The sequence below is a fragment of the Dreissena polymorpha genome, chromosome 6, assembly GCF_020536995.1.
Source record: "Dreissena polymorpha isolate Duluth1 chromosome 6, UMN_Dpol_1.0, whole genome shotgun sequence".
NCBI classification, from domain to species: Eukaryota; Metazoa; Mollusca; class Bivalvia; order Myida; family Dreissenidae; genus Dreissena; species Dreissena polymorpha.
In genome coordinates, this window is record NC_068360.1 from 2,255,409 (window position 1) to 2,270,726 (window position 15,318).

Consider the following 15,318-nt stretch of genomic DNA (forward strand, 5'->3'; position numbering starts at 1 on the left):
ACTATCTATCTGAAATAAAACAATAGACAGTCATTTGGCTCAAACTTTTACAATAAAATATCTATATACTCTCTCTCCTGTTAACGCCTTATTAAAGACTTCCTTTTTGGAATAAAATAAGAATTAAGGCCAACACTATATAATTATATATAACACAGATAGTAAAAAAAAGCATTTTAAAAAAAGTTGATTTAGCTCATTGTTCCGAACTATCTGTTGGAAACAAAACAATATACAGTCATAATGCTCAAACTATACAACATAATAATAAAATAGGAATATCAAAACATAACTTTTTTCATCGATTGATTCGGTCATTATGCAACAATTTGACAAGTATAAGCAATTATACTTTAACAATAGAAATATATTTTTATGTTCATTATTTGTAAAACCAGCATTGAGTCTCTGTTTAAAAACACCATTATTTCAAGAACAATCAAATATGTTTTTTTGTAATCTTATTAATTTTTTTCAAAGCAATTTATTGAATCAAAACTAATTATTTGATTATCTTTATCACTGAAACATCATCAAATATATAGAACACATCACATATATGTTAAACACATACCGGTAAAACATCTATATGAAGGCAAAGTTGACTAGACATTTATGGCTTGCATTAATAATCTGTGCTTATAATATATGCACTTATTTGCAAAATAAAACTAAAATAAAATCTGCTGGTATTTCTTTAGCTTCTCTCGTCATTTATCACAATGGTGGGTGTACCCAATTATTATAATATATGCCTCCAAATTAGAGTGGAATAACACATGCAACCACAGAAGTGCATACTCCTGCCATGCTCAGTCTTTTATATCTGGTTTTAAATTAGTCTTGTTATTTTATAAATGCGACTCAATTTAAAATATTAGAAATACCATCATATTTAAATGTTACATTCTACTCAAGTTAAGTTTAACACAGACAGAATAACTAGACATAGTAAGTCCTATATAACTCCCCCATCCACCAACTTGGAAGGAGGCTATGCTACATTTGTAAATTAAATGTGAAATCTACCCATATAAATGTGTTTGCGATAGTCTGTCAGATCATGAGTTATGCCAGATAAAAAAATGAAGTTCAGTAAAAACATTCAATAATTATATCCCCCATATAGAACATATTGAACATTCTCCGATTGTTGTTATACACAATATACAACAGCCAAAGCATGGTATTTTTTGTCAACATATACAACATTTATTACCAGGTGTTATATGTTTATGACAGCAGTCAAGGCATGATATTTTATTGTCAACATACAGAACATGCCCCATCTCTTGTTATACGTTGAAGACAACAGCTAAGGCATTGTATTCTATTGTCAACATATAGAACATGCTCCGCCTATTGTTAAACGTTCATGACAACAGCCAAGGCATGGTAGTCTATTGTCAACATATAGAACTTTCTCAGATTGTTGTTATACACTCTAGACAAAAGCCAAGGCATGGTATTCTATTGCCAACATATAGGACATGCTCCGCCTGTTGTCACACGTTCAAGACAACAGCCAAGGCATGGTATTCTATTGTCAACATATAGAACATGCTCCGCCTATTGTTAAACGTTCATGACAACAGCCAAGGCATGGTATTCTATTGTAAACATATAGAACATGCTCTGATTGTTGTTATACACACTAAACAACAGCCAAGGCATGGTATTCTATTGCCGACATATAGAACATGCTCCGCCTGTTGTTATGCGTCCATGACAACAGCCAAGGCATGGTATTTTTTGTCAGCATATACAACATTTATTACCAGGTGTTATATGTTCATGACAGCAGTCAAGGCATGATATTTTATTGTCAACATCTAGAACATGCTCCGCCTAGTGTTAAACGTTCATGACAAGAGCAAAGGCATGGTATTATATTGTCAACATATAGAACATGCTCCGATTGTTGTTATACACACTAGACAACAGCCAAGGCATGGTATTCTATTGCCAACATATGTAGCATGCTCCGTCTGTTGTTATGCGTTCATGACTACAGCCAAGGCATGGTACTTTGTTGTCAACATATAGAACATGCTTCGCCTGTTGTCACACGTTCAAGACAACAGCCAAGACATGGTATTCTATTGTCAACATATAGAACATGCTCTGCTTGTTGTTATATGTTCATTACAACAGTCTAGGCATGGTACGCTATTATCATCTTATACAACATGCTCTGTTGTTATATGTTCATGACAACGGTAAAGGCATGGTTTCCTATTGTCAACATATAAAACATACTCTGCCTGTTGTTAAACGTTCATGACAATTAACAGTCAAGGCAAAATATTATATTGTCAACATATAGAACATGCTTTTCCTGTTGTAACATGTTTATTACAACAAATAATGCATTGTTATCTATCATCAACATAAGGAACATGCTATGCCTGTTGTTATTCGTTTATATATAAAGAATCAAGACTATTGCTTTCAAACTTTAAATACTTTCTTCTTATCATGAGGGTACTGTACCTGGCAAGTTGAATCTGACCTTGACCTTTGAATGACCTTGACTCTCAAGGTAATGAATAAATTTTGCGAAAATCGCCATAACTTATTTATTTATGAACAGATTTGATTCATACTTTGACAAAACAACACTTACCTGACATACCACAAAAACTCTACCAAACCATCCCCGACACCCCACCCCAGACACCCCCACATTTTTTTTTCATTTTCTTTTCTTATTTTTGAAAGATCATCTAATTAATGACCACAGCCCCACACTATACCCCCCACTCACTCTTATTCCCCCACCCAAACGGCACCTCCAACCCATCTTGACCCCCCCTTAAAAAAAAAACAACACAAAAAACACAAATATTTATTATTATTATTTTAGTTTTGAAACCATCCAACCATCCCATCCAAGAATCCCCCCTCCCCCCAAAAATTTTTTTTATTTTTTTTTATTTTATATCTTATTTTTAAAAGATAATGTATTAAATGACCACACACCCACACTTACACCCATTCCCACCCCACCCCACCCCACCCCCCTTTTTGATTGAAGTATTGAGATAGGTCCCTTCACCTTTAAAAAGAAAAATAGATGAGCAGTCTGCACCCACTAGGCAGTGCTTATGTTGTGTTATGTTGTGCAAAGAAAACAGGCATTGGATCAAACCTAGAAATAAGCCTCTATCTGAAAAACGGGTCTTCGTGCATGTGTATCAACACAGGTTATCGATGATGACACTTTAATTCCGCTGTTATGGAATTTTTGTTTAAGGAAGCCTTTTTCTTATCAAAAATCCAGATTAGGCGGAAAGCCTCTTTTCTTGGCAAAAATCCAGATAAGACCGGAAGAGTGGTCCCTGATTAGTGGAACGACAAGTTAGGCAATTTTGTTAAGCCCCATTTTTCCAGAGAGAGACTCGAATATAGAGCATACATTAATATGGATAAAAAAACATCCTGAAGTGACTTGTTTTACAGTTGAGGTCAATAGAGGTGCTTCTGAAGAAGAAAGCGAACCCTAACATTGTGGACTCACTGGGAAGTAAGCCGTCTGCAGTCACCTGCTCCGATGAAATCAGAGCCATTCTCATCAAAGCAGAGAGAAAATGTGTAAGTTGCATGCAGACAACTTGAATTTTTTTTGAATTCCCGGCTAAAAGCCGAGGGATATTGCTTTGCAAGTCTGTCTGTCTGTCACAAACTTTGCAGGGCTTTATCTCAGAAACTATACACAATTTCAACATAAAATTCATGGGTGTATAGATATCAATGAGGAGAAAGGCCATGCACAAGAACCATAACCCTTCCATTTATTAAATTAGAGTTATTTCTTGTTGTTGATTTGTGAGTTAAATTTTGTGTGTTACCAATGTGATTAGATGGATAAATGTAAAAAGAAAGTGCAGTTGTTGAAAAACTAACATGATTATTTTGAACAATAAAATAATGTTTCATCGTGTTGAAATCAATATTTATTACCAGTATTCAGGGAAAGCTGCCTATTTTTTCTCTACCGGAATAAACATTCACCACTAGTCACCTTTTGTTGCAGCAGACAGTTGACAACAGTTCTGTCACCGAGGACAAGGATAAGACAAATCTTGTCCACTCAGATGAGGACATATCGGATCACAGAGAGAGCGTGTATGACGAGATTGAGGATGTGACCCATTTACGACCCTTGCCCCCTGGGAGGCCCCCGCCCCCACCTCCACCCACTGTGTTCAGGATCAACAGCAAGACTGTGTATGTCAGTGTTTGAAACTAAACTTTAGGCCATTTTAGTTTAAACCTATTTATTTTAGCTTGATTGAATCGCAAGCTAAATGCTTATTGAAAGGCTTTTAAATCTGTTTCTTGAGTAGAACCAATACTAGATGTCTTTAGTGGAGATCTAGAGAGCCCTACCTCATAGGGGATTAAATCCATGACCTCCTTGTCATTAGCCGAACACCACATCCACAATACATTTTTTATGCCCCCGGATCGAATGATCGGGGGTATATTGTTTTTGGCCTGTCTGTCTGTCATGGTATGTGTCTGTCGGTTTGTCATGGTATGTGTGTGTCTGTCCCAAAACTTTAACCTTGGTCATAACTTTTGCAATATTGATGATAGCAACTTGATATTTGGCATGCATGTGTATTTCATGGAGCTGCACATTTTGAGTGGTGAAAGGTCAAGGTCATCCTTCAAGGTCAAAGTTCAAATGTATGGCTTCAAAGGGGCGCAGTAGGGGGCATTGGGTTTCACAAACACAGCTCTTGTTTATGTCAGTGCTTGAAACTAACGTTTATGCAATTTTTTATTCCCCTGGATCAATAGATCGGGGGTATATTGTTTTTTGTCATGACTGTCTGTCATTCTGTCATTCCCTCATTCTGTCCCAAAACTTTAACCTAGGTTAAAGTTTGATAACTTTTTTAATATTGAAGATAGCAACTTAATATTTGGCATCCATATGTATCTCATGGAGCTGCACATTTTTAGTGGTGAAAAGTCAAGGTCAAGGAAATCCTTCAAGGTCAAAGGTCAAATATCATTGTATTTTTCTTTCCTAAAACTTTAACCACCGTTAAAGTTTTGTCATAACTTTTTGAATATTGAAGATAGCAACTTGATATTTAGCATGCATGTGTATCTCACAGAGTTGCACATTTTGAGTGGTGACAGGTCAAGGTCAAGGTCAGCCTTCAAGGTCAAAGGTCAAATTTATGGCTTCAAAGCGGCGCAGTAGGGGGCATTGTGTTTCTGACAAACACATCTCTTGGTATACTTGGAAAACTTGCTAACTATCGTAAGGGGACTGTACAAGACAAGTTTCATAACTCTGGTTGGCTTTTTAACAGAATTATGGCCCTTTTTTGTCTTAGTAACTTTGAATATTTATTAAATTTTGTGTTGAGGTCCACTTTACTTCTAAAGTATCAAGGCTATTGCTTTTAAACTTCAAATACTTTCTTACTATCATGAGGGTACTGTACCTGGCAAGTTGAATTTGACCTTGACCTTAGAATGACCTTGACTCTCAAGGTCAAATTAATAAATTTTGCTTAAATTTCCATAACTTCTTTATTTATGATCTCATTTGATTCATGCTGTGACAAAACAACACTTACCTGACATACCACAATGTACTCTACCCAAACCATCCCCCACGCCCCACCCCAGAATCTCCCCCCCCCCAAATTTTTTTGTTATTCTTTTTTGTCTTATTTTTGAAAGATGATCTATTAAATGACCACACACCCACATAATACCCCCCTCTCCATGATGGCTTACGTTATACTGTAAAGCACTCGAATAGTCAAGCGCGCTGTCCTCTGACAGCTCTTGTTTAATATGGAAGATAGCAACTTGAAATTTGACATGCATGTGTATCTCATGGAGCTGCATGTTTCGTTTTGAATGGTGAAAGGTCAAGGTCGTCCTTCAAGGTCAAAGGTCACATTTATTGCTTCAAAGCGGCGCAATAGGGGGCATTGTGTTTATGACAAACACATCTCTTGTTCTTATTGTTGTTTTTATAAATATTGGAAATATTACACTCAAGAAACATAATTGGGAAATATATTCTTGCTCACTTTCGCTGTTCTTTTATTAAAGGCAATGGACCAATTGCCTAAACAATACAGGTCAAAACATACAGCAAAACATTAAAGCAACATTACAAATTATTGAAGCCTGGGTCAACCTTTTGGGGGTGTCAATGCAATGCATTGGTGTTTAAAAATCAATTTGTAGGCACGGCACACCTCACAATTATCCAAGCAGTTATCACTTTAAATGGGAAGGTACCACCCAGAGGCAAAGTAAAAATGGCTTTGTGCAAATTACTTGCAGGCTGTTCTGGCTTTATGCTGGTTTTCCTGTAGCCATTTTCAGCTTGCTTCTGAGTGGGAAAGGTTTAATGTTGATGTAAAGCGCTGCATTGCTATGGCTTGTTTTCATTTATTGCAGACGTACACGTCATGTGACCATCTCAAAGGAAGACGAGCTGCAGGAAGCCAAGGCCATGTACGAGTATGTCGCCTTCTCGAACTTGGATGAACAAGGTGCAAGAAATAATTCTAACAGTGTGATATTTTATTTTCTTCCCTTTCTTGTTTTTAATCACTCAGCTTCCCTACCTCAACGATCAAGATCACACTTAAAGGGTCAAAAGTCAAATATGGCCATAAATATGCTTGAATATTTGTGTTGGAGCCATAACTTTGCCATATATTTATAAAACATAGCACACAATGTAATATATAACAAGACTACATGTCTGTGTAACATGGATCTATCTACGCCAAAGGTCTATGTCAAACTTAGAGGTAAAAGGTAAATTTTTGGCATAAAGCAGTTTTTACGGACTGAAACTTTTGTCATTCATCATTCAATTTTGAAATGACTTATAACAGATGCCCACCATTGGGAGATGGTGTGTGATGGGTATCACCTCCCTACCTGAAAGGTCAAGGTAACAATCAGAGGTTAACATTCAAAGTTGACCATAAAATAGCTTGGTTTTTGTATGAGTTTTGAGACATGAATGGAATGTGGAGATACCCGTGCCCTTTGGACACATATGTAATGTTTTAACTTATTTTAATTTTTTAAAACAATTTTAAAGCAATTGAACATAAAAATAAAGCTCAATTTATGATAAGAGTTATAACTGTTGGAACATTGTTTTACTTTCCCAGTTTTTAAATTTAACTTGGATGGAGCACCCCTATAGATTGTAAATGAAGTGCCAATCATATTTAAATTATCTTTATATAGTATCCAATCACCATACATGGACATCACTTGTTAAGATGTTTAACCATGCATTAATTACAAAAGAGGATGTTGATTTTGTTTGTTAGTTTATTAAAAGCACATGGTGCAGTTTGTGATTGCAGATGGATTAAAATTTATCCATACACAATCACTAGGGGGGAGTTTAAACTTGTTGTTGCAAATTCCAGTTTGCCGTTATATTTCAGAAGCAAAAACTAAGCCAAGGGGGACCACCAGGAAAGTGGGCAGAGACCAGTTTGATGATAAGAAGGAGACTGCTGGAGAATCCATGTATGAACCCGTGGCCATCTGGAAATCAGGGGGTAGCAAAAAGGTAATATCAGTAATAATTATAATGAAAGAGCTTAGAAATTGCCTATCATCACTACTTTCATCACCTGCCTCATTGTGAGCGTTTCATTTGATTTACCATTGCTTATAAGTTCTTCTGCTTGTATGTGTTAATAATAACTTTTCATTTAAGCGTCTCCTTTATGGAAGACCCTTAATAGGTAACAATGTGTACCAGGGCTTATGATTACTAGATCTCATAGGGATATGGAAATATCCATAAGGTAGTAATGTTGCAAAAATATATATTAGCATTTAACAACTTTTGTAAATCAGTAACTTTGTTGTTTTAAGTTTAAGAATATGTTTTTATGTAAACACATTTTTGGACTAGTTAAGTCTTCAAAAATCTTGCCTTACCTAAATGCTGTGCTTTGTCTAACATTAATACAGCTTGCTGCAAATCTTTGATATCATTTTGAGATTAATCTTGACCTACTTTTTAATTGGGCCAATGAATCTATACTGACAAGACTTCCTCTGGGGTCAATATTGTTTATTGAAAGCAGCACTTTATTTTACTTAAAACAGTTAAAACTTGGGCATGCTTACAAATACTTAAGAAAGCTGCAAAGCTCATGGGTTTGACTATCAGAAATCTGTAAAGATATCCTTTAACAAATTTTGTCAATTAACCTGTCTATTTTTAAACATTCACAGAAGTTTTTAAACGAGTATTTTCTTTTCAGGGAAAATTGACTACATGCTCTACAACAGACAATCTCATCACCTTGACAACCATCAAAGATGAGGCTGTGTTAAAGGAGCTACAAGTGCGTTATGAGGCCAGCCAGATATACACACTCATCGGCGATGTCCTTATTGCTGTTAACCCTTTCAGGGACATTGAGATTTATTCAAAAGATGTAGGTATTTCATTGTACAGGGGTTTTTCTGCTATTTAAAAAAGGCCGTAAAATTGACTTGATCCCACCACAAACAGACCCGATTCCAAAGCATACATACTACTATAGTCACAGCAGAACAATGTGGAACACCGTGGAATGCGGTGATGTAGCTGTTGCTATTCGCTTTGACAGTCTTGACAAACTTGTTGAGCTATTGTATAGATGGTTGAAACACATTTGACAGTACGGCATTTTAGAATTACATTTTTTCAAAGAAAAACCATAAATTTTAACATTAGTCACAGCAAAAACAACACACCTCTGTCTGTCATTTTAATCTATATTAAAATTGGGTATTTTTGTGGTAAAATAGGATAGTACTAAATTTCAATTAAACATGTATAAACAAATATCTGTCATACAATCAATGCTACAATCATTTTATTTGCTAATATTTTAAATTATTTGTATTTAAGACACAAAAATAAAAAAATATCACAGTAATTTCCATAAACTGTTCCATGTTTTCCTTTAAAAATCAATTAAACTCAATAAATTAAAATATTGTAAGTGTATGATCAGTACAATCATTATTTAAAAAATTGATGTGCAACCCTTAGAAGTTATACAATAATAATTATGTCTGAACCAAGCACCTGCAAGCAGATCTATGCATTAAAATCAATTAAGGAAGAAGTTGATTGGGTAATTTCATTTCGAGATGGAGTTTTAGTAGATTTTGAGATTCTCCCTTTAGTGCTACCTCAAGTGTGTTTACCAACTACATTAATTGTGTGATTGTTTTACCAAAATTCATTAAGTATCCAATAAACATGTTTTCCATACAATCAGGGAATGTTTTCAAATGCTAATGGTATCGTAAACAGCTGAATGTAAAAATACAACTACATAGACGGAAATAACAAACATCAACAGTGTTTATTGTTTTAATGGTGCTAACTACAGTAAATTGCTTCTATCAATTTTGCAAATAGTTACTACACAACATTTGAATATTAAGGTTGAAACTGTTTTATACTGTGAATAATTGTTTAATACATACAGCAGTTTCACACTCAATTTTTAATTTAAAGCTGTATGAAATTTGATATCAAATGCTAACTAAAGGTTACAATTTGTAAGGGGATTTTTATTGCCAAACATAATTTGTTATATACTGCCATTGGAGTTGATAGTTGGCTAAACAATCTGTTTTTATGTCAGTGCTAGTAGTATTTGCACTGAAAGATTATTTAAGAGATTTAAAAAAAAAAACAACTATATATTCCATAAATGGTGTGTACCCACATTTCAATGATGTATTACATCTCTGCAAAAAACAACAACTTTAAAATATTTTTTTAAATCACATATAATGTACATATTACATTGATTTGGCCAATCATTGCTATGAATAAAACAAAAGTTGTAACAATTTCCATCTTTTGGGTATAAATACATTTATTTTTTACATCTTTACATGGATGTGAGTCAACATTGGTATCAACGTCATCAATAAATTATGTCTGAGCCACGTCATGCGAAAATAGGTCTTAAGCGATATGATGCCAGCTTGCATTCCTGCAGTCTGGTCTGGTGCTACCCTGTCCCCTAATGAGACCAGAAAACCTTCTGAGACTTAAGACTACAGAAATGTGTAGACTGGTATGGAGCTATGCTGGCCTAATATGACACAGTACCCATTTTACCATGGCATGGTTCAAATGAATTTTTTCTTTAGATTCTTTTTATGATTGGGAAGGTTTGACATTATAGTTGATGACCTTAAATTATTTTTCTTTCATGGTCGGGTTCATTTTTTACCATTTGTTCTATTTATGCCTACTCCCTCTTCTCTATTTTGTGCTTAATATCAATTTAAACCACCAATGTTTTGCATTTCTTTGTCATCTCCTTTAGCCTTTGAAGGATTTTCATGAAATTTGCCTCAAATTTTGAAATCATTAAGGGGCTTTGCAGAAGGTGAAGGTCAAAGATAAGAGCATTCATTTTCGTGTCCGCCCAATATCTCCTGTGCCTTTTGTAGGATTTTCACGACAATTGCCTCAAATGTTAAGGACATTGAGGCAATGTGCAGAAAACACTAGTCAGTCATCATGGCTCAAGGCTATGGTCATATTTCAAGGTCTGTTTTGAGCCTCTATTTTCGTGTCTGATCCACATCTCCTATACCCATTGCAAGATTGTCATTAAACTTGGCTGCATTGTTTAGGATAATCACAAGAATGTGCACAACACATGAGTCAGTCATCCTGGTGTAAGGGTCAGGTCTTTCTTCAAGGTCAAAAGATTCATTGTTTTTTGTTTGTCTGGTCCATAATTATCTCCTTTACTCATTAAAGGATTTTCATCAAACTTGGCAACAATGTTTTGGTCATTATGATGAGGTGCAAAAGGTCATTCACTAATGACTAGCTTATAATCAAGGTTACCACTTCAATGTAAAACATATTAGCAGTGGATATAGCTGTACTTGGACTGCTTTGTTGAAAACGCCATAGTGTCGTGTGACAACATTTAGTTTGTTTTCATGACATCATTTGATGTTTTTATGCCCCGGGTAGGAGGGCATATAGTGATCGGACTTTCCGTCTTTCCGTCACACTTTGCGTTTAGGTTTCGAAAAATGCTCATAACTTCTATGTCCCTTGAGATGTAACATTCATATTTGGTATGCATGTGTATATGGACAAGGCCTTTCCATACGCACAAAATTTTGACCCCTGTGACCTTGATGTTGAAGTAAGGGTCAGCGTTTAGGTTTCGAAATCTGTGTTTAGGTTTCGAAAAATGCTCATAACTTATATGTCCCTTGAGATATAACCTTCATGTTTAATATGCATATGTATATGGACAACGCCTTTCCATACGCACAAAAATGTTGACCTCTGTGACTTTGATATTGAACTTAGGGTCGGCGTTTAGGTTTCGGAATTTGTGTTTAGGTTTCGAAAAATACTCATAACTTCTATGTCCCTTGAGATATAACCTTCATATTTGGTATGCATGTGTAAATGGACAAGGCCTTTCCATACGCACAAAAAAATTTGACCCCTGTGACCTTGACCTTGAACATAGGGTCCGTGTTTAGGTTTTGAAATCTGCGTTTAGGTTTCGAAAAAAGCTCATAACTTCTATGAAGCGTTTATAGGGGGCATAAGTCATCCTATGGTGACAGCTCATGTTAGCTCATCTATTTAAAAAAAAAAAATTATGAGCTATTGTCATCACCTTGGCGTCGGCGTCTGCGTCAGCGTCGGCGTTGGCGTCCGGTTAAGTTTTGCGTTTAGGTCCACTTTTCTCAGAAAGTATCAATGCTGTTGCATTCAAACTTGGTACACTTACTTACTATCATGAGGGGACTGGGCAGGCAAAGTTTTTATAACTCTGGCGTGCATTTTGACTGAATTATGTGCCCTTTTTATACTTAGAAAATTGAAAATTTTGGTTAAGTTTTGCGTTTAGGTCCACTTTTTTCAGAAAGTATCAAAGCTATTGCATTCAAACTTGGTACACTTACTTACTTTCATGAGGGGACTGGGCAGGCAAAGTTAGATAACTCTGGCGTGCATTTTGACAGAATTATGCGCCCTTTTTATACTTAGAAAATTGAACATTTTGGTTAAGTTTTGTGTTTAGGTCCATTTTATTCCTTAAGTATCAAAGCTATTGCTTTCATACTTGAAACACTTACTAACTATCATAAGGGGACTGTGCAGGCAAAGTAATGTAACTCTGACTGGCATTTTGACAGAATTATGTGCCCTTTTTATACTTAGAAAATTGAAAATTTGGTTATGTTTTGTGTTTAGGTCCACTTTATTCCTACAGTATCAAAGCTATTGCTTTCATACTTCCAACACTTATTAACTATCGTATGGGGACTGTGCAGGCAAAGTTATGTAACTCTGACTGGCATTTGGACGGAATTATGGGCCCTTTATACTTAGAAAATTGAAAGTTTGGTTAAGATTTGTGTTTTGGTCCACTTTACCCCTAAAGTATCATAGATATTGCTTTCATACTTGGAACACTCGCAAACTATCATAAGGGTACAGTAAAAGGACAAGTTGCATAACTCTGGATGTCATTTTTACGGAATTATGGCCCTTTTTTGACTAAGTAACTTTGAATATATGGTTAAATTTTGTGTTTCGATCCACTTTACTTCTTAAGTATCAAGGCTATTGCTTTCAAACTTCAAATACTTTCATGCTATCATGAGGTTACTGTACCTGGCAAGTTGAATTTTACCTTGACCTTTGAATGACCTTGACTCTCAAGGTCAAATTATTAAATTTTGCTAAAATTGCCATAACTTCTTTATTTATGATTAGATTTGATTGATACTTTGACAAAACTACTCTTACCTGACATACCACAATAGACTCCACCCAAACCATCGCCCGTGCCCCCCCCTTCCCCCCCCCCCTCCCCCCCCCTCTTTTTTTTTTTTTTTTTTTTTTTTTAAATCATCTCACAAATGACCACCACACCCTCACACTATACCCCCCCCCTACCCCACCCCTCCCCAATTTTATTTTTTTTAACAGTTAAAAAACAAAACTATTTATTTAGATTATTTTATGTTTGAAATACCGTCCAATCATCGCACCCAAGAATCCCCACCCCCCACCCCCCCTCCCCCCACCCGAACCCCCCACCCCCCCCCTCCCCTATTTTTTTTTTTTTTTTTTTTTTAAATCATCTCACAAATGACCACCACACACTCACACTATACCAGGGCCGTATCCAGGAAATGTTGACTGGGGGGGCCCAAACGGGGAGTGTGCGGGAGGGGTTGCCCCTCCCGAAAAGATTTTTTTTATTAGGCACTGTTCAAGGTGAATTTGAATGCATATAGAAACATATGTTGTGTTATAAATTTATGGATATATAACAAGTAAATCAGCACCTTTCTGAAGTTTAAAGCTTTAACCATTACGGGCCGTCCATAAAGTATGTCACGCTCCAGGTGGGGGAGGGTGAGTAAGAAAGTGACAGTTTGTGACATGGGGGAGGGGAGTCGGGCCATGTGTGATGTCACACATTTATTTAAAAAAAATTGTATAATTTATTTATTATTTCTTAAGTAGAATTTAAAATTAATTTTCAAAAATGTGTGAAACACTTGAATTAGTTTTATGTGAAAATAAGACGAATTGCGTATCTCCTGATTCTGTTCTTCGAATGTTTTATAGGCAACTTGGCTGGGCCGGCTTATTCAATAGGCACAACCTCCACACAGATTTCAATGACGAAATAATTGGACTGTTCCATTTTTAGTTAGTAAAGGGTTGAAAGAAAATCTAAATTATAATTTCGTTTTTATTAGAGGTTAACTAGTGGATAAATATTCATACTGCTCATCGTAACAACCCTACAGTTATACAAGCCTGTAATGTGAAAGTTCTTTTACCGGTAAGTGAAATTTTAAAACGGTTTAATAGTGAATTGAGTTTTAGGTTTAAATTAAATTAAGTATTAATTTTAAAAAAATGTTCAGAAGTGTGAGTTTGTGACGTACTTTAGGGAAGGGGGTCCAAGATTTTGTAACAGTTTGTGACATGCCGGGGTAAAAATGGTAAAAAAAGCGTGACATGCTTTATCAACGACCCCTTGGTGTGAAATTCACACACATGTTTAAAGCTTTAGATTTCAGAAATGTGTTACACTTTATAAAGAAGTAAAAGCAACCTTTGAAACTAAAAAACCTTTATTATGAAATGTAACATAAAGTATGACTGAAGAGGAGGTTTGATTTCAAAGAGAAAATACTACTATGGTTATATGTCAGTAACTACAAGACAAGTTTTCACAGAAATGTTTAATAAGCTTTGACTCTAGAGGAGGTTTGAATTCAAAAGAGAAAACACTATTATCGTTCAGACCTACGACCTTCTGTATCAGTTCCATTCACTCGCTGTTTCTCTTTCCTTGTCCAATCAAAAGACGTGTTACACCCACCATCAAAAGATGGGGCATTGATCACAATGGGTAATTGACAGATCGGGGATGTGTGTACAAGGTGATAAGAAAACAATGCCAAGGGGCTTATCTCCACTGGCGAGTAAATTAGCGCTAATCCCCTTGTGTATCAGGGGCAATAAAACACATCTGCACATTTGTATTGCAGGAAAGTGTACTGTGGGCCCTATTATGTGAGAAAATTTGCAGTAGGCCCATCATTAAAAAATCATAACTCGACAGCCAGCTGGGGGGGCCCGGGCCCCTGGGCCCAGTGCCTGGGTACGGGCCTGCTATACCCCCCCCACCCCACCTCTCCCCAATTTTATTTTTTTTAACAGTTAAAAAACAAAACTATTTATTTAGATTATTTTATGTTTGAAATACCGTCCCATCATAGCACCCAAGAATCCCCACCCCCCCTCCCCCCACCCGAATCCCCCCCCCTATTTTTTTTATTGTTTTTTTAAGATCATCTCACAAATTACCACCACACCCTCACACTATACCCCCCACCTCACCCCCCCCCCCCCCCCAATTTTTTTTTTGGAAATGGTTAGAAAACACAAATATTTATTTTTATTATTTTATGTTTGAAATACCGTCCAACCATCGCACCCAAGAATTCCCACCCCCACCCCCCCACTCCCCCATTTTTTTTTCCTTTTTTTCGCATTTTTGGAAGATAATGTAATAAATGTCCACACCCCCACACAATGCACCCCTCTTCACTCCACCCCTCCCTCCTTTGTGATTGAAAATGAGAGTCCCTTCACCTTTAAAAAGAAAATAGATGAGCGGTCTGCACCAGCAAGGCGGTGCTCTTGTTCATGTTGTTTTTACCTTAAGATTTTTGTTGTTTATTTTCATGAACAAA

General features: G+C 36.1%; 1 protein-coding gene across 1 annotated transcript in view; it reads left to right on the plus strand.

Moving 5' to 3' along the window:
- LOC127834129 (unconventional myosin-XVI-like) overlaps nt 1–15,318 on the plus strand; it is a 165,942-nt gene that overhangs the window by 11,888 nt on the left and 138,736 nt on the right. The window contains exons 8-12 of the mRNA XM_052359758.1: nt 3,463–3,594; nt 4,037–4,230; nt 6,445–6,539; nt 7,461–7,588; nt 8,295–8,471. Coding sequence (XP_052215718.1) covers nt 3,463–3,594; nt 4,037–4,230; nt 6,445–6,539; nt 7,461–7,588; nt 8,295–8,471 — 726 coding nt within the window. The remainder of the gene's footprint in view (nt 1–3,462; nt 3,595–4,036; nt 4,231–6,444; nt 6,540–7,460; nt 7,589–8,294; nt 8,472–15,318) is intronic.